Below are 27,099 nucleotides of genomic sequence, written 5' to 3' on the forward strand. Positions count from 1 at the left end.
GGGGTGGAGGAGCATAAGACTTAGGATCCTGTAGGCAGGAGATTATTAATCATGGATTAAATGTTGAAAGGAATGACCTGAGGTTCAGTTGATATTTGTGCTTGCTCAGAGCTCATTTATTGTCCTGTTTTTCCTTTTGTGTGCTTCCTGAAACCCTGCTCATTGTTACGTACAAATAGAATTCTGTGTGTGTAATCAGAAAGTTCTTCCTCACTAAGTTTATAGTCAATCCAAATAAGCAATGAGGTTAAAAATGACTTTATAGGTAAAGTTAATCTGGATGTTTGGGAAGTGAATTGAAATTGAATTTATTTCTTAGCTGGTTGCTGATTTCAAATGCAAAGGCCTTTGAGGAGGCTTATTTGGGGTTACAGGACTGTTTGAAAGGATCCTTCGTCCTCCATTTTGATGTGTCATTGGGACATTAATAATGGATGGTTGCTGCACTTGGTGGTCAGATATGTTATTCTGATCCATTTTTATTTCCCAAAAGGGCCTCTGGAAAAGGGCAATGAGAGTAGATTTAAAACCACATTATTGGAATTCAATAACTTTTGTCTTGCTTTGTATGTCTAGTGCTTGCTGAAGAGTAGTTCTAATATGGAGAGTCAGTCAAGCATGGAACAGGCAAAATACCAAAATGGATTTTTTAAACTAAGATATAAGCTAAATTCTATGTTTTAATTTGGGCTCTGATGCTTAGCTTTAAATTTTCCATAAAATATGTTAGATGTATGCATTTTGCTCTTTTTGATTCTGTGGATGAAGGGATGAGCATAGGAACAAAACAAATCCATCAGTACAAATTATTTGGGTTGATGGAAGTAAACAAACATATAAATCAATTAGCAAGAATTATTTATTTTAATAATCCCTGGCAATTGTGAAGGACTGAACTTCTGCTTATATAAAGTGTGCCCTCAAGGGAGGACTGATTTCTCTTTAGATGTCTTCACCTCTCTGATAATTACTCAAAAGCTAGAGTAGCTTGAAAGTGGAAGATTCTGAATCCTAGAGTATGGAGGTCACTCCTGGAAATAAACAAAGTCTTACTTTATCAACTGGTAGAATCTGTCCTTAGAAACATCCCTCCCTGGTGGGTTTGTATGAAAATGTAGAAGAGGGTTGATGATCTATTCAGCCATACTCTAGGACAAATCAATCAAGAGGAAGAGAGGATGAGTGGTATTTACATTCCCACTTATTTCACTTGTTGAATGTTTTTTTTTTCCTCACCCATGTTTTTATTTCAAATCTGCTGAACTTAAAAAAACTAATCAAGCCAAACAGAGTTAAAAGCTTTAATAGCCAGTGATTACTACCTGGCTGGTAGCACCTGGCCACCTGACAGAGCAAACTAAGAGATTGGTGGGTGTGGATGAAGTGAAGCTATTTCTCTCTACAAAAAGAATCCTGGGAGTCTAAGGATCCTGTTCCTTTGACATTGTTCTTCCTCAGTCACCTTGATATCGCACTTCATATCACTTACTATACCTAATTTGACCTGTACTTCTTGACTGTTGTTTTGCTATGTTTGCTATGGACACTAACTTTACTTCTTTGTTGTTCTTTCACTTTTACTTCTTTGTTTTTCAAGAAAGAAATGAATCTTTAGTGGGGAAAACTTAAAACATACAGGCCAATAGTACATTAAATGTCATTTGTAATACTGCCACCTACGGAAAATACTATAAACAGCTTTGACATCTTTTTGAGTTCTTTCTGAGTATACGTGGCTATCATTTTTTTTATAGAACTCCTTTATAACTTACTTTTTCAATGTGTCTTGAACATCTGATGCTAGGAAATATATTTTCCAACATAATTTTTAGCACCTGTGTATGTTTTCTTTCTATGAAGTATCACATCAGGTTAAACCAATCTCTTTTTTAAAAAAATTCAAGTATATTGACTCTTAGTTAGTTGTATTAGTTTCAGGTGTACAATACAGTGATTCAAAAACCAATCTCCCTTGTTTTGATTTTTTTTTTGGTTAGTAGAATTTTTCACCATTATGAACAATTCTGTGATAGCATTTCAGTAGGTGAATCCATTATTGCCTTAGGAGAGATTCCTAGGAATGAAATTGGGTCAGTGGGAGGCACCCGGAGCTGTCCAGGAGGTTAATTGATGACTTGTATTCCCATCTGCCCTATATGAATGCATGGCTTTGGCTTTAGAATTTGGATTTGTTGTTACCTCATTTACAGGGTCTTAATCATGGCCCCTGAAATTAGTTCTTAGGACTCTCATCTTATGAAGTTTCATTTCCTCTTCTAGATTCTTTCTAGAATTCTCTTTAGATTCCCTAGTTTAGGGATCTAAAAACTTATGTCTATAATGTTAGCCCCCAACAGGCATATTGTAGGTGTTTAAACAGAAACCAACAGCCAAGCTAGTTGCTGTGGATATTTATGTGGGGGAGGAAGACATAGAAACACATCCTTAGAAGCTGTGCCATGGTTTTAGTGGTCTAAATATATAAACAGTGCATATAAGAAAGAGGTTGACCAGCTCAAGGTCACATCATGAGTCAGCAATGAAATCCCAAATAGGACTTTCATCTTCTTAACCTTTTTATCTCACTATAAAGAGTACTTATAAATAGGTCAAGAGAAAGCATTTATAAATGAACCGGTAAGGCCACTTATAACTTGAAGTGCTCAACAATTTCAAGAGAGTTACTAGAAAATTCCCATCTCAGGTAGGCAAATCTAAATTGCCAAAAGGCATTGATAGATTTTTAGAAAATAAAATATAAAGTGACTGAAATGAATAGAGAGTTATGGTGGTATAGACAGATGGAAATAAACCTCAAAGGAGTGTGCATGTGTTTGTGTGTGTGTGTGTGTGTGTGTGTGTGTGTGTGCAGGGGGTGGGGATGGAGTGGGAGGGACATTGGATGGGGGAAGAGTAATAGCCTGAGCCTACCATGGTGACTAAGGAACACACAACCAAAGAGGCTCCTCAAAACATTAACCCTGGTGTGAAGGTAGAGGTCTTATGAATGAATCATAGATATTTCCTCCTCTGCCTGATGGTATGGATCTGCACTGTTATTTCAAACCTGTGGCAGGGTTGCTTGTAGGAGCCAGAGAGATACTGTCCAATGTCCCCACGAGTGGGACTCAGGTATCCTGATTCCCAGTCTAGTGCTCATTCTAGTACTAGTAAGAAATCATGGTCATTTTACCAGAGTTTTCAGAGATACACAAAAGTTTCTGGGTAACTAAAGCTCAGGTTCTACATTATGCGAAGGGTACACAAATAAAAGAGAAAGGAAACAAAAGAAAACCTTGGAGCTTGAGGGTAGAGATCAGTCATCCAGCACTGTTTTTATAGATGAGGAAACTGAGGCTCAGTGAGTTATTGGGACATAAGTAATTAGTACATACTAGGACTAAGAACTCAGACTTTCTGACACTCAGCTTGATACAAAGTGATTTAGGTATAGCTTGTGATTCATTTATTCTTTCTCATGATTGTCTTCAAGCTTCTATTTCATCATTTGTGAATTCAGTATCACTAACATCAGCATGTATTAAGAATCTATTTTACATGTGGTGCTGTACTCTATAAAGCAAAATAGACAAATGCAGCACTTGACACATAGGAATTTCAAAGGAAGACAGATCTCATAGAAGTAGACAAAAATGACTTATAGACAACTAAACAAACAAAGCAAATACGTAAATTATACAACTTATGCCATGTGAGATGGTAAATAAAAAGATTCTCACAGTCCATTGCATAAAGAGATGAACTATTTTCATAGGTCATCATAGAAGAAAAATAGTATATAATGTGGCACACCTAGCACTATGGTACATGTAATAGTGCTATTTCTTTGGTAATTGTTGATTACTTCCTTCTCTAATTTTTGTCTTTTGCATATTCTCTGATGGTCTGCAAAGACTGGAAGAGTTTGGTGAGGCAAGAAGCCTTGAAGTGAATGCCTTCTAAAACCAAAGCATTTTTCCTGCCCTAGAGAACTAGTTAATAGTCATGTGGTTCTTAGACATATTCTTACTGAGGCCTTTTTTCCATTTTATAAAGACCTTGAAGATGAAAAAGGAACATACAAAACCCTCAAACATTTGATCTGTATAACTTGAACTGTGGTGAATATGAGACTAGGCTGTATTTTCTGTTCTCTTGAAGACTAAAGACAAACCAAAGGTGACCCTGCCCTCTTCTATGGTAACAAAAGCCACTTGGCCAGGTATCTTCATAAATGCCTGACTTAGTCATTTGCTTCAGAGCCAGTGTCAGTAGTAGTAGTATTAGGGTAGTATTGGTATTAATATTCTGAAACTATCAAATGTGTGATACGTTATAAAACAAATGAGTAATTATGGGATCTTCTAATTCTATCACCCCTGGTTCTTGAGAACCAAGATTCTTGGTGTGGAAGAAAAGAGATATTGATGTACTACAGAAGATATTGGATAAAATCACTGCAGTCATGAATTTGAATTGGAAATATCACTTACGAACTCATAAGGTGTTTTATTTTTATTTTTTTAATTTTTTTTAATTTTTTTTTCAATATATGAAATTTATTGTCAAATTGGTTTCCATACAACACCCAGTGCTCATCCCAAAAGGTGCCCTCCTCAATACCCATCACCCACCCTCCCCTCCCTCCCACCCCCCATCAACCCTCAGTTTGTTCTGTTTTTAACAGTCTCTTATGCTTTGGCTCTCTCCCACTCTAACCTCTTTTTTTTTTCCTTCCCCTCCCCCATGGGTTTCTGTTAAGTTTCTCAGGATCCACATAAGAGTGAAACCATAGGTTATCTGTCTTTCTCTGTATGGCTTATTTCACTTAGCATCACACTCTCCAGTTCCATCCACGTTGCTACAAAGGGCCATATTTCATTCTTTCTCATTGCCATGTGGTACTCCATTGTGTATATAAACCACAATTTCTTTATCCATTCATCAGTTGATGGACATTTAGGCTCTTTCCACAATTTGGCTATTGTTGAGAGTGCTGCTATAAACATTGGGGTACAAGTGCCCCTATGCATCAGTACTCCTGTATCCCTTGGATAAATTCCTAGCAGTGCTATTGCTGGGTCATAGGGTAGGTCTATTTTTAATTTTCTGAGGAACCTCCACACTGCTTTCTAGAGTGGCTGCACCAATTTGCATTCCTACCAACAGTGCAAGAGGGTTCCCGTTTCTCCACATCCTCTCCAGCATCTATAGTCTCCTGATTTGTTCATTTTGGCCACTCTGACTGGCGTGAGGTGATATCTGAGTATGGTTTTGATTTGTATTTCCCTGATAAGGAACGACGTTGAGCATCTTTTCATGTGCCTGTTGGCCATCTGGATGTCTTCTTTAGAGAAGTGTCTATTCATGTTTTCTGCCCATTTCTTCACTGGGTTATTTGTTTTTCGGGTGTGGAGTTTGGTGAGCTCTTTATAGATTTTGGATACTAGCCCTTTGTCCGATATGTCATTTGCAAATATCTTTTCCCATTCCATTGGTTGCCTTTTAGTTTTGTTGGTTGTTTCCTTTGCTGTGCAGAAGATTTTTATCTTCATAAGGTCCCAGTAATTCATTTTTGCTTTTAATTCCCTTGCCTTTGGGGATGTGTCGAGTAAGAGATTGCTACGGCTGAGGTCAGAGAGGTCTTTTCCTGCTTTCTCCTCTAAGGTTTTGATGGTTTCCTGTCTCACATTCAGGTCCTTTATCCATTTTGAGTTTATTTTTGTGAATGGTGTGAGAAAGTGGTCTAGTTTCAACCTTCTGCATGTTGCTGTCCAGTTCTCCCAGCACCATTTGTTAAAGAGGCTGTCTTTTTTCCATTGGATGTTCTTTCCTGCTTTGTCAAAGATGAGTTGGCCATACGTTTGTGGGTCTAGTTCTGGGGTTTCTATTCTATTCCATTGGTCTATGTGTCTGTTTTTGTGCCAATACCATGCTGTCTTGATGATGACAGCTTTGTAGTAGAGGCTAAAGTCTGGGATTGTGATGCCTCCTGCTTTGGTCTTCAAAATTACTTTGGCTATTCGGGGCCTTTTGTGGTTCCATATGAATTTTAGGATTGCTTGTTCTAGTTTTGAGAAGAATGCTGGTGCAATTTTGATTGGGATTGCATTGAATGTGTAGATAGCTTTGGGTAGTATTGACATTTTGACAATATTTATTCTTCCAATCCATGAGCAGGGAATGTCTTTCCATTTCTTTATATCTTCTTCAATTTCCTTCATAAGCTTTCTATAGTTTTCAGCATACAGATCTTTTACATCTTTGGTTAGATTTATTCCTAGGTATTTTATGCTTCTTGGTGCAACTGTGAATGGGATCAGTTTCTTTATTTGTCTTTCTGTTGCTTCATTGTTAGTGTATAAAAATGCAACTGATTTCTGTACATTGATTTTGTATCCTGCAACTTTGCTGAATTCGTGTATCAGTTCTAGCAGACTTTTGGTGGAGTCTATCGGATTTTCCATGTGTAATATCATGTCATCTGCAAAAAGCGAAAGCTTGACTTCATCTTTGCCAATTTGGATGCCTTTGATTTCCTTTTGTTGTCTGATTGCTGATGCTAGAACTTCCAACACTATGTTAAACAACAGCGGTGAGAGTGGGCATCCCTGTCGTGTTCCTGATCTCAGGGAAAAAGCTCTCAGTTTTTCCCCATTGAGGATGATGTTAGCTGTGGGCTTTTCATAAATGGCTTTTATGATGTTTAAGTATGTTCCTTCTATCCCGACTTTCTCAAGGGTTTTTATTAAGAAAGGGTGCGGGATTTTGTCAAAGGCCTTTTCTGCATCGATTGACAGGATCATATGGTTCTTATCTTTTCTTTTATTAATGTGATGTATCACGTTGATCGATTTGCGAATGTTGAACCAGCCCTGCATCCCAGGAATGAATCCCACTTGATCATGGTGAATAATTCTTTTTATATGCTGTTGAATTCGAATTGCTAGTATCTTATTGAGAATTTTTGCATCCATATTCATCAGGGATATTGGCCTGTAGTTCTCTTTTTTTACTGGGTCTCTGTCTGGCTTAGGAATCAAAGTAATACTGGCTTCATAGAATGAGTCTGGAAGTTTTCCTTCCCTTTCTATTTCTTGGAATAGCTTGAGAAGGATAGGTATTATCTCTGCTTTAAACGTCTGGTAGAACTCCCCTGGGAAGCCATCTGGTCCTGGACTCTTATTTGTTGGGAGATTTTTGATAACCGATTCAATTTCTTCGCTGGTTATGGGTCTGTTCAAGCTTTCTATTTCCTCCTGATTGAGTTTTGGAAGAGTGTGGGTGTTTAGGAATTTGTCCATTTCTTCCAGGTTGTCCAGTTGTTGGCATATAATTTTTCATAGTATTCCCTGATAATTGCTTGTATCTCTGAGGGATTGGTTGTAAATAATTCCATTTTCATTTACGATTTTATCTATTTGGGTCATCTCCCTTTTCTTTTGGAGAAGCTTGGCTAGGGTTTATCAATTTTGTTTATTTTTTCAAAAAACCAACTCTTGGTTTTGTTGATCTGCTCTACCGTTTTTTTAGATTCTATATTGTTTATTTCTGCTCTGATCTTTATTATTTCTCTTCTTCTGCTGGGTTTAGGCTGCCTTTGCTGTTCTGTTTCTATTTCATTTAGGTGTGCTGTTAGATTTTGTATTTAGGATTTTTCTTGTTTCTTGAGACAGTCCTGGATGGCGATGTATTTTCCTCTCAGGACTGCCTTCGCTGCATCCCAAAGCGTCTGGATTGTTGTATTTTCATTTTCGTTTGTTTCCATATACTTTTTAATTTCTTCTCTAATTGCCTGGTTGACCCACTCATTCTTTAGTAGGGTGTTCTTTAACCTCCATGCTTTTGGAGGTTTTCCAGACTTTTTCCTGTGGTTGATTTCAAGCTTCATAGCATTGTGGTCTGAAAGTATGCATGGTATAATTTCAATTCTTGTATACTTATGAAAGGCTGTTTTGTGACCCAGTATATGATCTATCTTGGAGAATGTTCCATGTGCACTTGAGAAGAAAGTATATTCTGTTGCTTTGGGATGCAGAGTTCTAAATATATCTGTCAAGTCCATCTGATCCAATGTATCATTCAGGGCCCTTGTTTCTTTATTGACCGTGTGTCTAGATGATCTATCCATTTCTGTAAGTGGGGTGTTAAAGTCCCCTGCAATGACCACATTCTTATCAATAAGGTTGCTTATGTTTATGAGTAATTGTTTTATATATCTGGGGGCTCCGGTATTCAGCGCATAGACATTTATAATTGTTAGCTCTTCCTGATGGATAGACCCTGTAATTATTATATAATGCCCTTCTTCATCTCTTGTTACAGCCTTTAATTTAAAGTCTAGTTTGTCTGATATAAGTATGGCTACTCCAGCTTTCTTTTGGCTTCCAGTAGCATGATAAATAGTTCTCCATCCCCTCACTCTCAATCTAAAGGTGTCCTCAGATCTAAAATGAGTCTCTTGTAGACAGCAAATAGATGGGTCTTGTTTTTTTATCCATTCTGATACCCTATGTCTTTTGGTTGGCGCATTTAATCCATTTACATTCAGCGTTATTATAGAAAGATACGGGTTTAGAGTCCTTGTGATGTCTGTATGTTTTATGCTTGTAGTGATGTCTCTGGTACTTTGTCTCACAGGATCCCCCTTAGGATCTCTTGTAGGGCTGGTTTCGTGGTGACAAATTCCTTCAGTTTTTGTTTGTTTGGGAAGACCTTTATCTCTCCTTCTATTCTAAATGACAGACTTGCTGGATAAAGGATTCTCGGCTGAATATTTTTCCTGTTCAGCACACTGAAGATCTTGTGCCAATCCTTTCTGGCCTGCCAAGTTTCAAAAGAGAGATCAGTCACGTGTTATAGGTCTTCCTTTATATGTGAGGGCACGTTTATCCCTTGCTGCTTTCAGAATTTTCTCTTTATCTTGTATTTTGCCAGTTTCACTATGATATGTTGTGCAGAAGATCGATTCAAGTTAAGTCTGAAGGGAGTTCTCTGTGCCTCTTGGATTTCAATGCCTTTTTCCTTCCCCAGTTCAGGGTAGTTCTCAGCTATTACTTCTTCAAGTACCCCTTCAGCACCTTTCCCTCTCTCTTCCTCCTCTGGGATACTAATTATGCATATATTATTTCTTTTTAGTGTATCACTTAGTTCTCTAATTTTCCCCTCATACTCCTGGATTTTTTTATCTCTTTCTCAGCTTCCTCTTTTTCCATAACTTTATCTTCTAGTTCACCTATTCTCCCCTCTGCCTCTTCAATCCTAGCCGTCGTCGTTTCCATTTTGTTTTGCGTTTCGTTTAAAGCGTTTTTCAGCTCCTCATGACTGTTCCTTAGTCCCTTGATCTCTGTAGCAAGAGATTCTCTGCTGTCCTCTATACTGTTTTCAAGCCCAGCGATTAATTTTATGACTATTATTCTAAATTCACTTTCTGTTATGTTATTTAAATCCTTTTTGATCAGTTCATTAGCTGTTGTTATTTCCTGGAGATCCTTCTGAGGGGAATTCTTCCATTTGGTCATGTTGGATAGTCCCTGGAGTGGTACAGACCTGCAGGGCACTTCCCCTGTGCTGTGGTGTATAACTGGAGTTGGTGGGCGGGGATGCAGTCAGACCTGATGTCTGTCCCTGGCCCACCGCTGGGGCCACAGTCAGACTGGTGTGTGCCTTTTCTTCCCCTCTCCTAGGGGCGGTATTCATTGTGGGGTGGCGTGTCCCATCTGGGCTACTTGCACACTGCCAGGCTTGTGGTGCTGGGGATCTGGCATATTAGCTGGGGTGGGTAGGCAAGGTGCACGGGGGCAGGAGGGGCAGGCTTAGCTTGCTTCTCCTTAGGTGATCCACTTCAGGAGGGGCCCTGTGGCAGCGGGAGGGAGTCAGATCCGCTGCCGGAGATTTGGCTCCACAGAAGCACAGCGTTGGGTGTTTGTGTGGAGCGAGCAAGTTCCCTGGCAGGAACTGGTTCCCTTTGGGATTTTGGCTGGGGGATGGGCGAGGGAGATGGTGCTGGCAAGCGCCTTTGTTCCCCACCAAACTGAGCTCTGTTGTCCAGGGCTCAACAACTCTCCCTCCCGTTGTCTTCCAGCCCTCCTGTTCTCTGAGCAGAGCTGTTAACTTATAACCTTCCAGATGTTAAGTCCCACTTGCTGTCAGAACACACTCCGTCCGGCCCCTCCGCTTTTGCCAGCCAGACTCGGGGGCTCTGCTTGGCCGGCAGGCTGCCCCTCTGCCCCAGCTCCCTCCCGCCAGTCCGTGCAGCGTGCACCGCCTCTCTGCCCTTCCTACCCTCTTCCGTGGGCCTCTCATCTGCGCTTGGCTCCAGAGACTCCGTTCTGCTAGTCTTCTGGTGGTTTTCTGGGTTAGTTATGCAGGTGTAGGTGGAATCTAAGTGATCAGAAGGACGCGCGGTGAGCCCAGCGTCCTCCTATGCCGCCATATTCCTGGAACCCATAAGAGACTCTTAAGGTGTTTTATTTTTAAATATTCATATTTCTTTCTCTGTTAATTAAAAAAAAAAGAAACAATGACTAACTCAGTAGTAATGAGCATCCCTATTGCACAAATTATAGTCTGGAAAAACTTTTTCCATGAAATGAAACCATGACTTTTTAGAGAAATGGCTAATTTCAAGTCTATAAATAGACAAGATGAGCAAGGAAGCTATTGAAAACAACTAGAACAATCAACTTGAAGTCAAGTTGAAGGGGATCCCACTGGCCAATGATGGACAATCTGAGCTTCAATAAGATTGAGAATTGTAATGGATCAAAACTCATCAAATCTGTTTAAGTTAATGAGTATTTGATTCTAAGTAAATCAAATGGTTGGTTACCTTCTGATTTGACAGAAGAGCAGTTCATTATCTTGAAAACTGAGTAACAAAAAGAATCAAGCATTTATCTTGACTTTCCTTTGTGAATTGTATCACTGTAAACAAATAGTTGATAAAGGGAAGCTTTTTCTAATAAAGTTATTCCAGCTATTAAATGAAAACAAAATGATAGAATATCATCATTCTGCAACCTCCAAAGCATTAACAGATTGAGGCAAAGAGCACCAACTATCAGAATAGTTGGTATCATCAACTGTCACAGAAGAGCTAAACCAAAGTTAAAAGCCTCTTGCTGAAAGAACACAACAGTACTTACACTTTTGTTAAAGAAATTGAACGTATGACTAATTAGACCTCAAGATTCAGCTGCCAATTTGAGGGAAGTAGAGCAGACAGAGGAATCTATATGGTGACTGCAATCAACAAATCCTAATTATGGGAAACTCTGCAGGTCTAATGCCCCACGATCTTCAACAGATAAATTGTGTGAAAAAGGAATATGTATGGAATCTATAGATTAAAAAAAGACTTAAAGGACATATCAAGTGAAAAACTGGGCAAAAGTAAGTCATAGTATCTAGGAATGCATACTTGGGTAATAAAACAGAACGAGATTCAAGAAAGTGATTGCTATGTGAGTCAGGATAGGGGTCACTTTCACAGAGATAGAGGACCTATGATGGGGAGGAGGTACATGGCTGGAAAATTTTGACCTGGGTATTGGTTACAAGGATGTTTGCTTTATAATAATTTACCAAGCTATATGTTTTTGTGTGATTTCACATATCTGTTTCATTGTATAAGTGTAAAAGAGCAGAAAAAAAAGCATGTTAAACAAGTCTGCAGGCTTGATGCTGACCTAGAGATTATCATAACACTGTCAGCAGTGGGTAAAAAAAGTTGTGGAAATCATGTTCTGGGGCAAAATGAATGTAAGTTGTACTGTAGACACATCTGGATAATGTCAGTGGTGGGCTACCTCTCAAGCTGCTGGGAGATTTTGTTTTTATGATTCTGTAGCAACAGGTATGCATGTGGTTCCCTTTTTAGTATCAGATGGACTAGACAGATGATCCATCTTTGTCTCAGTGTTTTTCAGCATGTGGTGCTGAGAACACTGGCATCATGGCCACTCTGTTGTGCTTAAGAAACTGCATATCTCTTGGTCCCATCTCTCTTCAAAGGAGCAGCCCCAGAATCTGTATGATTCACAAGCACACTGTAGTGTAAGAACCACCACTGACTTCTCTGTCAATTTCTACCTGAAATCATTTCTATGAAGATGTGGGAAGTATAGATCTTCTAAGCAATTTCCAAATGGGCTGTTTAGAGTCAAGGCCACAGCTATGATTTTCGTTAATGAATGAACTTTAGATTTTGAATCTTTATGTAGTTGAGTCATGTAGAATACTGTGTGTGAATGTGTCTAAGCAATAGCCCAATAAAACATTTTCTCCAGTGTGTAATAACAATTGTCAATTTTGTTCTCATCTTTTTTTGCTAAGGGTTTTTTTTCCCTCTCATACAAGTGAGAGCCTGAGATTAGGAAGTTAAAGTGATATTTGTAAAAAAATTTTTTTAACATTTATTCATTTTTTTGAGAGATAGAGTATGAGTGGGGAAGGGGCAGAGAGAGACGGAGACACAGAATCTTAAGCAGGCTCCAGGCTCTGAACTGACATCATAGAGCCTGACATGGGGCTCGAACTCAAGGACCATGAGATCATGACCTGGGCTGAAGTCAGACGCTTAACTGACTGAGCCACCCAGGTGCCCCAAAAGTGATATTTCAGTCAATGAATCCTCTGAAGTTTTAAAATAACAATACTAACAACAACAGCAACAAATTTTAAATCATGGAAAGAAGAACCATCTAGATTTGGATGTGGTCAGGTATGGCCAGATAGAACTTCCAGCTAGTCCTTTATCAGCGGAAGACAGAGGAGACTTGCAGAATATGAGAGTGGAAGTGTAAAGGCTTCCAAGTCTATATTCGCCATATTCCTCCTCTTTCTATCATCCTCTTTACTCTCCCCAACCTACATGCTTTTTCAGCCCCTTTACTGATCAAGACAGCTGACATCCAGTGTCAGCTGCTTGCATTTGCCAATTGAGCGCCACTCAGTGTGGATTCACTTAAGAGAGGACACTAAACTAGTCCTCACTTTATGGGGATTGATTTGTGAAACACTTTCTATTCAGTTGAATTCTACAAACATCCTCTGAACACTGACCAAATGTGTGGCAGTATGCTACTAGCAGTGTGGCATGATAGACACAGAGACCATTAAAACGCATTTCCTGCATCTAGAAAGATACAGTCTGGTCAGAGAAATGGATGAGTTATAGCTAATGATAACAGCAAAATCATTTGCACATAAGTAATCTCCTTTCAGTCATACTTTCCAAACTGTCGCAATTAAAAGGGTAACAACTGTTTGCAGCCATAAGTTCTTCAAACTCTGGAGAGAAGTATGTACTGTGATGACCATAAAAAGTCTCAGGACCCCTCCCTCCCACCACAGCCATTCTAATATGATAAAGATAGGAGATATGATATGATAAAGAAGAAATGATATGATAAAGAAGAAACCAGGACCACTAAGAAAGTATATTTTGGGGTGCCTGGGTGGCTCAGTGGGGTAAGCGTCAGACTTTGGCTCAGGTCATAATCTCAGGGCTCCTAGGTTTGAGCCCCGCATTGGGCTCTCTGCTGTAAGCACAGAGCCTGCTTTGGATCCTCTGTACTGCCCCCGCCCCCCCCCCCACGCCCCTCCCCTGCTCATGCTCTCTCTCAAAAATAAATAAACATTTTTTAAAAAAGTATATTTACTCGAGGAAGGGAAAAAAGAGGGAGAAGTCTTATTTGGGGAAATAAAATACCTTGTCATAGGAATATCTGTTTTTTTAGAGAAAGCACAGCTTTGAAAGTCAACTGAAGATGACATTAATACTCTGCAATAGGAAGTTTTTAATATAAACTTGCAAGGTTCAGTTCAAATGGCTCACTTTTACAGGGATAGGCACATATGAGGTTTTCTTTTTCTTGTTTTTAAACCAAGTGACTGTAGTGTTCCCTTGATCTGCACTTTAAAATAAAAGCCCATGTATTAGGTAGGAGTCTCCTCTCAGTTTTTTTTCTAGTGAGTGAACACACACACATACAGTGGGCATATCTACAATTGCTAATAAACAAAATGAGCAGTCAGGATGACATGGTGTTTTGCAGTAAGACTAAAATATGTATAGTAAATGCCTCTTGATATTTAAAAAAAAAATTAATGCTTATTTTTGAGAAAGAGAGAGAGTGTGAGCAGGGGAGGGGCAGAGAGAGAGGGAGGCACAGGATCTGAAGCAGGATCCAGGCTCTGAGCTGTCAGCACAGAGCCCGACGTGGGGCTCGAACCCACAAGCTGTGAGATCATGACCTGAGCTGAAGTTGGATGCTTAACGAACTGAGCCACCCATGTGCCCTGCCTCTTGATATTTAATTCTAGTCTTAGTGACTTTAGATTAGGAAAACATTTTATAACTGTATTTCAAAAATGTAATTTACATTTTTCTAAATGTAGTGGTCTGTGCTGGCTAAGATGAAGATTCAAGAATTTTGAAACTCTGTTAGGAAAACATTGGAAGTGGAAGTAAGACCTGACTACCCTTTAAAAAGCATGCTTTATCCCCCATTCATGCTCTGTCTCTCTCTGTCCCAAAAATAAAAAAAAAAATTAAAAAAAAAAAAGTTGAAAAAAAATAAAATAAAAAGCATGCTTTAATTCACAATTTCTTAGAAAAGACATTTGAATGTGTCCCACAGTTACACAAATATAAGTCAGGAATGTTTTAAGGGAAACAGTGAAATTACTTTTAGGAGAAAAGAAAAAGAGAACATTGTTTGGGGTTGTAGATGAATGGAGAAGTCCCTGCCAATTACTGTTTGTTCCTATGGAGAGGCAGATTGTAGGTATTGGGGGGATTTGCTGTGTTTTCTCATTTGGGGATTGCATGTGGGGCAAAGCAAGAAGTGGAAAGAAGTGGGAAGGACTGTATTAATGGGACTTCATGAAACTGAGGTGCCTAGTATTGCTTTGGTACCTGGGCGAGGAAGTTGTAGGGAGGGTGGATTTCCTTCCAAAAATACACACAGAGCCTGGAGATTGACACTTTGGGACCCTTTGGAAGAATGTTGGTCCATGGATACTTGTACTTTCACAAGAAAACCTTCAAGATGTCTTGAGAATGGTTGAGAAGGGGCATGGTGGCCTTATGGTGAGACAGCAAACAGATCCCTTCCCAGGGACAAGTAGCAGAAGCTGAAGCAATTAGAGCACTGCCATGAAAGGTATCCTCATCTTTCTCCCATGCTAGTGGAAACTGAACATACTGCTTAAATACATATCAGTACTCTATCTAGAAAAGATAAGATACAACTGAAAAATATACAGCAATCCTACACACAAAAAAGAATAAACATAAACACACATAAACACACAACTCTCTTACGTAAACACACAAGTAAATTAAAAGAAAAACACCCAGGGGTGCCTGGGTAGCTCAGTTGCTTAAGTGTCTGACTCTTGATTTAGGCTCAGGTCATGATCTCACAGTTCGTGGGTTCAGGCCCCGTTGGCAGTGCAGCCTGCTTGGGACTCTCTCTCCCTCTCTCTCTCTCTCTGTCCCTCTTCCCACTCATGCTCTCTCTCTCAAAATAAGTTAATAAATTAAAAAAATAAAATAAAAGCACCCAACCAGCTGGAGTTTATTTGTAAACTCCAGCCTCAGGTCAGTGTTTATGTGAGCTGCTTCAGTAAACACAGGAGATTCCTGTTTCAGACAGGTGGCAGCAGCTGCAATTCTGAGACCACAGGTGTCAAGAAGGTTGAGTAAAGCGGGCAGTTGGCAACATAATGTATTCAATGCATCATATTCTGTGAGTAATTGAATACCACAGAGACTACTGTGCTGTGTGTGGATTAAACAAAATGAAGAACGTCACTTTCCCACGTTAACACAGTCATGTCTAAGGAAAAAGTCTTGATGCAACTTTGAAGATATATTGTTAACCACTGCCATTTGGTTTAGTTCACTTTGAGATGGGCTCTACATTAGTCTCATTTTCTTTTATACTTGACAGGAAATAATGTGGAAGTTGTGGAATCAGGGATGTAGGTAATAGTGCCGTGTAATGAGTGTGCTCTTTATAATTTCCAAGAATCTGAAGGGAATGTGTGACCCGAAATTAATTTTTATATGCATTTTACTAAGAGACTATAAACCGGTTTTCTTTTCTTTCATTATTTTAAAAATGATCATACAGCAACATTGACTTTCTTTTTGGTACAGTTCTTTTTTGTACAGTTCTACAAATTTTAACCCATTTGGAGATTCATATAACCATCTCCACAGTCAGAATACAGAACAATTCTATCACCCCAAAACTCCCCTATGATCTCAGTTTATAGTCATGCTCTCCCAACCCCAGTGCCTGGAAACCACTAATGTATTCTTCATCACTATAATTTTCTTCAGAGAATGTCGTATAAATGAAATTATATAGCATGCAATCTTTTGAGACCGGCTTCTTTCACTTAGCATAATGCCTTTGAGATTTATACAAATTGTTACATGTATCAATAGTTTTTCCCCTACTTGTTGTGTATTATATAGACGTGGTGTAATTGTAATTTGTTTATCTATTTACCACTAAAGGACATTTAGGTTTTGGTGATTATGAGTAGCTTCTTTTCTTTTGTGTATGTGCCTAAGTTTTTATCTCTCTAAGGCAAACACTCAGGAGTGGGATTGCTGGGTTATATGGTAGCGTATGTCTAACTTCATAGGAAACGGCTAAACTGTTTTCCAGAGTGCCTGTACCCTTTTGCATTCCACTAGCAGTGTAGGAGAGTGTCAGTTGCTCTGGCACTTCTGAGCACTTGGTATTTTTTATTGTATCTATTTTAAAAATATAGGGGCGCCTGGGTGGCTCAGTCGGTTGGGTGGCCGACTTCGTCTCAGGTCATGATCTCGCGGTCCGTGAGTTCGAGCCCCACGTCGGGCTCTGTGCTGACAGCTCAGAGCCTGAAGCCTGTTTCGGATTCTGTGTCTCCCTCTCTCTCTGCCCCTCCCCTGTTCATGCTCTGTCTCTCCCTGTCTCAAAAATAAATAAAATGTTAAAAAAAATTTTTAAAAATGTATACAAGTATACATGTATACAGGTATCTCACTGTGGTTTTAATTTGCATTTCTCTAATGGCTAGATGAGGCTGAAAGTTCTTTTTCATGTGCTTTTTTACCATCATTATACCCACTTTAGGTCAAGCGTTTGTCCAAGTCTTTGCCCATGGTGTAATTATATTGGGTTTTTTCTTACTGTTGAGTTTTGATAATTCTTTATATATAGTAGCTCCCACTTATCTGTGCTCAATAGTAGTCTGGAAGCAGATGATCCTCCTTCTGACGTATCATCAAAAGGTCAATAGTAGCCTGATGCTACATCACAATGCCTATGTCATTCACCTCACTTCATCTCATCACATAGGTGTTTTGTCACCTCACATCATAGGAAGAAGAAGGGTGAGAACTGTACAATAAGATATTTTGAAAGAGAGGGAGAGAGAAAGAGGCCATATTCATATAACCTTTATTACAGTACATTGTTACTATTGTTCTATTTTATTATTAGTTATTATTAATTTCTTACTGTGCCTAAGTTATAAATTAAACTTTATCATGTATATGTATCATGGTATGTATATATAGGTGGAAAACAGAGTATATATAGATTTCAGTATGATCTTTTGTTTCAGGCATACACTGGGGATCTTGAATATATCTCCCATAGATCAGAGGGAGTTAGGGTATTCTGGATATAAATCCTTTATTGAATAGGTGATTTGCAAATATTTTCCAAGTAACTTATCTTTTCCTTAAAAATACCTTTCACAGAGTAGAAGTTTTATATTTTGATGAAATAAATAGTGTTCTTTTATGAGTTGTGTCTAATATGCCATGACTAAGAAAAATCAGTGCCAAACGCTGGGTCCATATTTAGGGCGACCACATTGACATCTTCTACTCCCTGGAATGCCCTTCTCCACCTCACCTTCCTGGTCTCCTTGAAGACCCAAACTTTACTTCCTTAGAAAAGCTTTCTTGTCCCTTTCCTCCTTGCCTCCTTGGGCACAGTCATTTCCTCCTCATTTGTGTACCCTCTGTGAATACTTATCTTCCCAACTATGGCTTCTGGTTACATGCTCCTTCCTACCAGGCAAGGAACTCTGGGGTAGGGGGGCAAGCCCTGGCCTTATTCAACTTTATATCCCCAGCACATTCACTGAAAAAACAGAAGTGACTGATTTCTAAAGACATTATTCTTCTATCCTTGATAATTATGGGTCGTTCCAGGGACATTTTAAGGATCTCTAAAAACAAATGTTACTGTTTGCACAAGAACATTTAAAAACTACCCTAAACTTAAAATTTTGTTATTCTTTGAGACATCTGTTGATCGAGTCAACTAAATGGGCTTGATGGAGAATATCTTTTCTCAGAGGAAAAGATATAAGGGAATAATATATTGATGTAGAGTCATGGGAGCTTTTATGTAGCTAAAGCAATTGATACCAATTGATGATATTGAAAAGTAAAACTAAACAATTCTATCTACTCAAGTTTTTGTTTATTGTCAGTATGTTGAAGTAAGATCCTGATTGTCAAAATTCTTGAGTGCCCAACTTACTGATAGGCACTGATTATATGAAGAGGTGCTGGGGAACCAATCGACTAGTTGGGGAGAACATTCATCAACCAAAATATACACTCTGGAAATGAAGCTACATTATGATGATGATGATAAAATCTTCACAAATTATATGAAACAGCATTTTTTCACCATATGCATAGGAAGTTAGATGATTTTTTTTTTCATTTGTTCATAAGAGAATAGGACAGGCAAACTTCTGAAGGTTAATGGTTTGTCTTGGTATCCTTTGCTGCCTTTCTCTGGATCTGCTTTTCTCCTACCTCCACACAGTCCCAGAGTCCTCTAGCTCTCTGTGGACATGGCATACTATGGATGAGAGCTGCCTTTAAGGGAAAGAGACTGAATTTGGGGTTTTAGAGTGATAGAAGTCTGGACTGGTGGGTCTGTCCATGGTCACCTTGTCCCAAGTGAGGCATATTTGGGAATCATCTCTCCCTTTGAATCTGGAAAGGGTTCCATGGCTGTCACTCATACAGTCTTCAACGTCCTCATCCCCTTCTTGATCTTATCTCCTTTACAGACACTCAGGTTTCTGCCTACTAACACCCTCTATAGAAATAGGAAAGAACCTGAAATCAAACATTAACATTTGTTATGAATTTTAGTCACCAAATCAGCTTAACCAGTCATTGCCATGTTAAATTTGACATTTCTCATTGTATAATGTTAATGTTAGTGTTAATGCTCTCAGTAAGCAGATGGAGAGAAATATTTTTGCTTATACATCTTTAAGACGTGTGTGTGTGTGTGTGTGTGTGTGTGTGTGTGTGTGTGTATACAGTCCTGAACCGGAAGGGATTGTTTCTTTTTGTCTTCCTAAAAATTTGTGAATCTAAAATTACTAACTTTTTTTCTAGCAAGTAGCACTGCAGTGCTCAAAAGTTTGTTATATGCTGATCAGTTTGGCCATGTGAGTTGAGTCCAGTCTCCAGTTGCTATCTACTTGAGTCACATGTCCAGTCAAGGCTGAACACTAGTGATTCCTTATATGCATCAGTGGGACTCTGGTCTGACCCTCCACTCCCCCCGACCCCACCTCAAATGCTTCCTCTTCACCTTGCTAATTTAGTGCCCATAGGGCCTCCAACAGGTCAGATCTCTCAGAGCCTTTTAATTCCAAACAGTCTCTGCTGGAAAGAAGCCATTTAGCAAATCCTTTTTAAAAGTTTCTAATACCTAGTTATCTGACTGCATTAAAATAAACAGAATGTCAATAATATTCAGCTTCTTTCATATAAACATATGGCAAATTGGCAATAGTTAAGGGTCTAAGGCTTAGAAGCTTCAAACTGATTATTCTTTAAATGTTTGGTTGACATTTATGTAGAGGGACAGAGGAAAGCAGATTTTATACCATTAAAAAGTAAGTACAGATTCAGAATCACTCAGTTATTTCTCTCAACAAACCTCTCATCGAATATTCCAAGTATAGTTTTATGTTTGGGGGAGGGTGTACATACTTTCACACACACACACACACACACACACACACACACACACACCCTACACATACATCTGGAATTCTTGTTCTACAGTTTGTGTGTGCATGTAATTTTGTCAAACCAGACACCTGGTGACAGAGTAGAGGGCATACAAATGATTAAGTAAATGAATAGACCCCAGAAAGTTGTACCATGCCATGCATTATTTGGTTTCAAAATTTCAGCAGACACTGCATGTGCACATTGCGAAAATACTCAATAGAGAGAGGTGAGCTCTTGTGGGGATAGTGTTTCTTTCTCTCAGGGCCCATCTGTTTCTGTAGGAACAGGGGTAATTTCTATTTCACAGATATGTAAGGAGGAGGGTGTGAAGACCTTAGTTAACTGGCACTGTTGATGCTTTAGTGCCCCTTATACATTGTTTCCCCTGGATAGTTGCCTGGCAATCTTGACCATGGCCTGGGTCTGACTAAATTCCTACATTCATCATGAAGGAACCAAATGATGTGTAAGAGAAGTGATGGCATGTTGTTTTGATGGTGCCAAGACTGTATATAACATATTATATGGGAAGGTGGAAGTGGGGTGGTTGAGAAATGACTCTTTGGCTATTCTGAGCAGGTGGCATAATAGTTACCCAAACCTTTTCCTGTCCTAGGTATATAATGTATTCTGAATCGGCAGGATCATAGTAGGGCCCAGGAGACTGATATTAACAAATCCAAGTGAGGAAATCAAGAATGTGAGAAAGTGGAAAACACTGCCAAGGGAGTGGTTGAAGTGATCACTATAGAGGCTTTGCAGGAAAGGGTGGTTTATGAGAAAAAGGGGTGGAGGGGGCTGGTGGCCTAGATGAGGTTGGAGAACACCTGTAGTGGGAGAATGGGAGTGAAAAAGACAAAGAGAGTTTGGGGGCATAGGAGACTTTCTGATACTGTTCCACAGGTAGAGTGGTGACAAGGTCCAGAATAGAGATATGGCAGAGTTGTCCTAATGGAGTAGTCATGAAGGTCTTAAGGGTTGTGGAGTAAAGGAAACTTGAGGCAAGGGTGTTGGTTGGTTCATCAGTGTAAACATTACCTCAGGTAATGGTCTGCTCAATATGGAGAGGAAAACTGAACCACATGCGTTCTTCAGTGTGAGGAGTGCAAGAGAATATAGGTAATAGCAATGAAGAAGGAAGATGGGAAGGCATAGCAGAGAGTAGACACCTAGTAGAAACAAAGGGTGTTAGTATGAGGGCAAAAGACTAATGATCAGAAAGTGTAAAGAAGCAGTGAGGCTTGCCCTTCCCCCATATCTCAGGTGAGGGCTGGGAGAAGGAACAGACTTCAATGGGATAGCAGTGGGGGAAGCAGGAACCCGGGACAGAGTCATGTTTGGGTAAGAGCAGGAGATACATGTACTATTCTGTGAAAAAGTTATGGAGAATTTCTTATACAATGGACTGGGAGTATTAGCCAGGAAAGTGCACAGTGTTTGTAAGAGATCAGCTGTGGGAGGAAGGGAGTTTCCCAAGGTAACACAGTACTACATGGAAATGAGCATCCTAAGAGGGCAAAGGATACAGGACATTTACTCTGGGGTGGTGGTTGAGGTATCAAGAATAAGAAGTGTGGGAAATAACTGGAGTAAATGCTCCAAGGAGGCATCTGTTGAGATCCCAGGCAGTATGGACTATTTGATGATAGCAGTTAGAGGCCTGCCCTGATGTGCTGAAGGCCAGCAGAGACTGGCTAATCTGGCTTTGAGTGGTTTCCACGTACTGGTTGATGAGGTAATGTGATTTTTACACCAAATCTTTTTTGGACTGCATGTGCTCATGGGCCACATTAGTCAGAACTTTACCTAATTAGGATTCCAAAGTCTGTTTAAACTTTTAATCTATTTCAAATTATTACCATCAATTTACATAAGTATCACCAATTAGTTCTTGAGTTTCAAGAAATACTATTGGAGCACTTATTGGAGTTTTACAATAATTTTTATTAAAAATTCAGCACAATTTTATGTCATTCTTCAATAGATTTTTTTTTTGCCTACTATTACACATTAAATACAGATTCCATTTTAGTTTTTCTTTAAAAATGAGTAATTGAATTATATGAAATTGAAAAGTTATGTTTCCAGCTAGACTGACTGTTTGGATAGTCATGATAGGGCTCAGACCTCAAATGTTATCCTACATTTTAGCCTTAATAAAAATCATAAATAAAAGTCCCATTTAAAAAAATCACTGATGCATAACTAAACATGAGTCACTGAGTACTTTAGCTGACATGTTCATCCTTTTGATGCTTAATGGACTCAAATTGCTCGCGTAAATATTACCATTGACGCTACCCATTTTGTGCTGCCAGCCTCTGACAGCACAATTGAAATTTGGGAAATTGTAAGGACAAGTGACATATCCGGCACCAAATCTGCCTACCTAATAGTGTATGTGGAGGAGATTGAAACTTTGATTTAGTAATGTTTTTATTTAAAATGTCCAGGTCTTAAAAACACAGCCATATTTTGTCTTTTTTGTCCTTGGAATTTTTCTGACTTTCTTTCTCTGTCAGAACTATAAATATAGAGAATAAATTGATGGTTTCCAGAGCGAAGGGGAGGATGGGGGGTGGACAAAATGGGGGAAGAAGAGTAGGGGATACAGGCTTCCAGTTATGGAATGAATAAGTATCACAGGGATAAAAGACACAGCATAGGGAATATAGTCAATGATATTGTAATAGTGTTGTATGGTGACAGATGGTAGCTATACTTGCAGGGAGCATAGCATAAAGTTTAGAGAATTTGAATCACTATGTTGCATACCTGAAACTAATGTGACATTGTGTGTCAACTATAATCAAATAAAAAGGTTTTAAAAAAGTGATTCTGATTACAAACTGTGGGTTGAAATTTAGATACTCATGAATTTAAAGATGAAAATCTGTTCTTGTGGGAATGTGACAATTGTCCCTTACATCAAAGACCCCATGGCTTCTTGAGCATGGTTGGGTGTTCCTATGAAGTGCACAATTCTAGCCCATGTTTCTCCCTGCTACCTGTCTGGATGATGCCTCTCTCCTGAAACACTGTGTGCTCGGAGGAACTCGCCACTAGCAAAGAGATCAGCTGTTGGCTCCCTTGCCAGGATCACAAACAAACAGTAACTAAAGAGAATAGAGAGCGGATTTATGAGGTGACCTCTTACCTTGGCTGAACTTTCAATCTGAAAGAGTTGAATCTGAAAGAATAGTAGCATTTTTGTGGTTTAGAAAAAGATCAACTTACCTGCATGTACTGAAGGTCCAGTGGCCAAGAATACAGCCTGCAGCTATGTATCTGATATTAAATAAAGGCAAGTTAAATGACCATCAATAGGGGCACCTGGGTGGCTCAGTCAGTTAAGCATCCGACTTCAGTTCAGGTCATGATCTCACAGTTTGTGGGTTCGAGCCCCGCGTCGGGCTCTGTGCTGACAGCTCAGAGCCTGGAGCCTGCTTTCGATTCTGCGTCTCCCTTTCTCTCTGCCCCTCCACTGCTCATGCTCTGTCGCTCTCTTTCAAAAGTAAACATTAAAAAAAATGTCCATCAACTGATGAATGGATAAAGAAGATGTGTTTTATATATATGATTGAATACTAGCTGGCAATGAGAAAGAGTAAAATCCTTCCATTTGCAACAACATGGATGGAACTGGAGGGTATAATGCTAAGTGAAATAAGTCAGTCAGAGAAAGACAGGTATCATATGTTTTCCCTCATATGTGGAACTTGAGAAACTTAACAGAAGACCATGGGGAAAGGGAAGGGGGAGAAATAGTTACAAACAGAGAGGGGGGGAGGCAAACCATAAGAGAATCAAATACAGAGAACAAAGTGAGGACTGATGGGGGAGGGTGGGGGAGAGGAAAATGGGTGATGGGCATTGAGGAGGGTACTTGTTGGAATGAGCACTGTGTGTTGTATGTAAGCAATGAATCACAGGAATCTACCCCCGAAACCAAGAGCACACTGTGTACACTGTATGTTAGCTAACTTGACAATAACTTATATTTAAAAAATAATAAAAAAAAATAATTTAAAAAATTAAAAAAAAAATGAAGGCAAGTTACCCAACCTGCCGTTTACCAGACCTGTTGGCCCTGGCAATTGGTGTTAAGTGAAGGAGTGACTTTTTTTTATCACCGCCCCCCCCCCCCCCCCCCCCCAGCCACCACTGTCCCTAGGTTAAGGGAAAATAGCCTTCATGTATTTTGTTTTTCTTTACAGGACATTTGCGAAGATATTTCTGATCATGTTGAGCAAATCCATGCCCTCCTTGAAACAGAGTTCTCCCTGAAGCTGCTGTCCTACTCGGTCAACGTGATTGTGGACATCCACGCCGTGCAGCTCCTCTGGCATCAGCTCCGAGTCTCGGTGCTGGTCCTGCGGGAGCGCATCCTACAGGGTCTGCAGGACGCCAATGGCAACTACACCAGGCAGACGGACATTCTGCAGGCTTTCTCCGAAGAGACAAATGAGGTGGGTGTGTGAAGCCAAGTCATGTGTCATCACGTGTGACCATTTGAAGAATGTTCTCGGCTCAGAGATGTGGGATAGGAACTTCTCGTAGGTAAATAATCAGGGCCTGAGCTGGGCTTTGAATCTAGGTATAGTGACTGGAGGCTAGGGTACTTTTAATGTGAATAAAGCTTTAGACCAGAGTTAATTCATACCTGATGGTTTGCCCAGATACCACCCACAGTTGTTGGTACTCACCTGGCTTCTTGCTCCCCATTCAGTTATTTGATAAATATTTATTGAGCACTTACTATATGCTAAGCACTAGGTGCTAAGAGTATAATAGTGATCAAAATGTGGTCTTTTCCCTCAAGTGGTCTAGTAGGGGATAGAGACAGAAGGACAGACATTAAAGGCAGATTGTGATTAAGTCTACATATTGCTACTGGAAGATAGAAAAGGGGAACCTAATTCAGACAGGAAAGTCCCAGGTTGGACCTAAAGGAGAAGCAGTATTAGACTGGGTAACAAAGGTAGAAAACCTTCTAGGCAAAAAGAATGGCATCATCAAAGATCCAGAAGTAAGAGAAAGAATGACAGTCTCAGAGAGCTATAGAAAGGATTGGAGCAAAAAGTTTAAGGGACCAGGATTACCTATTAGGTAAGCAGAGGTCAGATTATGAAGATGAAAAGTCATACTAAAACTCGTATTAAAAGAATTAGAATATATTTTAGGGAAAGAAAAAGAGTTTGGGGAATTGACATGATTAAATTCATGCTTTAAAAAAAGTCATTCTGGATGTAAGAAGTCAAATGGGTTTCAGAATTTTACACAACCAATATATTTGTATTTTTTTGTACTCATATTAAGGGTATTTTAAAGAGTTTATTGCTGTCACTTTTGATGCATGGCTTAAGAATGAAGACTGTGAATTTTAATCCAAGTGAACTCTCCTAACTCCAAATAAAATTGACATATGTATGAGAGCAAAGCATTGTGCTAAGCAGGGGCTGTGGTGTGTGTGTGTGTGTGTGTGTGTGTGTGTGTGTGTGTATGTGTGTATGGATGTGTAGATAGATATGGTGTGTAGAATCATAGAATGTGTGCATATATGTGTATATAGTCCCTTGGCTCTTGACATCCAGTTTAGTGCTCTACCTTTGGTTTTGTGGAAAATATATATTATAGAGGTTTACAAGACACATAAATAAGTAAGATTAACAGGTCTTATAATGAGTGTTGCATAATTTAGTATTAATGTTTCAGTGTCTCCAACAATATCAACAACAAAACAAGTTTGTGCTTATTCTCATAAATGATTTATACTTGTTGATTATTGTTTTCATGATGATGCTCTTGCTGTAGCAAATTCCCTGAAGGCCCTGGAAGTTTATGAGAATCCAAATCTCCTAGGCTCACCTCTAGCTTTATGTTCTTTGTTTTCATTCAGCTTTTGCTGCCATCAAGGCAGTGGGGGAGGTGATACCAACTTCAGTAGAGCCCTGTTTTAATCATAAGGTGATCCGTTGGTGTGTGTGTTAGTGCCCAGATGCCATCCCTCCCCGGTGCGATCCCTAGGTGGTCCTTGATTGGAACTCTTGTGGTCCTGAGAGGCTATTAAGAATCCCAAACTGTCCAACTTTGCCCTAAATCTGGTATTCATGAGGTATATGTAATGAGGTAGAGATGAGAGTTGGGAAAGATTTTTCTAAATTCTGAAGAGCTCTTTAGAAATCTACCTGCCATCTTCAATCTATATATTTTTGTTGTTGTTTTTCCTCTTTATGTGTTCTGCTGGCTCTAACATCCAGTATTGATCAGTCATCAGATCTGCCTACTTTCTACTACTAGAGGGGGCATTAGAAATTATTGGATCAAACCAGTTCCCTTTATATATTTATTTATTCATTAAATAAACATTTACTAATCACCAACTCTTTGTTGTTGAGTGGGGGATAGAGCAGTGTTCTAGGATTTATTGTTATCATTGTTGTTGTTTTGTGGAATACTTTCATCATGTATTTGTGTCATTCATGAAGGGTAGCCCAGGTAATGATGAAAAAGCCATTGAGGCTAACTAATTGTCACTGGCCACTGTTTTATGTTTCAAGTTTATACTAAGTAGTATCCATTATGGTTCTCTCAATGTGAGCTCAACAGTTATTTACATATTTGATTGGAAACAGTTTAGTGAATTTTCATATTTGGAATTCTTTAGTTCTGTCATAAATATGCAAGAATATGTTGTGTGAGGGATAAAGGAACAGTGGATTCTCAGCCATCGGCTTTGTTGACATTTTTCTATGAATTGAAGCACTGTTTCCATTACCATCCTTCCCAAAGCAATGGATACCTGATCCTATTTGTTTGTGCCTCTAGTGTGAATTCCATGAGACCATTTCAAAGACTGCTTAGTTTTATTTGTTTCTGCCAGCAAGCACACTGGGACTGTGAAAAATGGGAAGAGAATTGGGTTAAAATTCTAAGCTTCATCAGAATAAAATCAGCTGTGGAAGATTTCTAGAATGAAGAAGGAAATGGCATAAAACAGGCTGATGACCTGGAATAGTAGATGT

At 39.3% G+C, this 27,099-nt stretch overlaps 1 protein-coding gene across 7 annotated transcripts in view; it reads left to right on the top strand.

Moving 5' to 3' along the window:
• Nucleotides 1–27,099, top strand: part of AKAP6 (A-kinase anchoring protein 6) — a 500,699-nt gene that overhangs the window by 182,755 nt on the left and 290,845 nt on the right. For all 7 annotated transcript variants that reach the window (XM_058738770.1, XM_058738775.1, XM_058738774.1 and 4 more), the window contains one exon: nucleotides 24,292–24,543. In XM_058738770.1, coding sequence (XP_058594753.1) covers nucleotides 24,292–24,543 — 252 coding nt within the window. The remainder of the gene's footprint in view (nucleotides 1–24,291; nucleotides 24,544–27,099) is intronic.

Source organism: Neofelis nebulosa, chromosome 7 (assembly GCF_028018385.1).
Source record: "Neofelis nebulosa isolate mNeoNeb1 chromosome 7, mNeoNeb1.pri, whole genome shotgun sequence".
Taxonomy (NCBI): domain Eukaryota; kingdom Metazoa; phylum Chordata; class Mammalia; order Carnivora; family Felidae; genus Neofelis; species Neofelis nebulosa.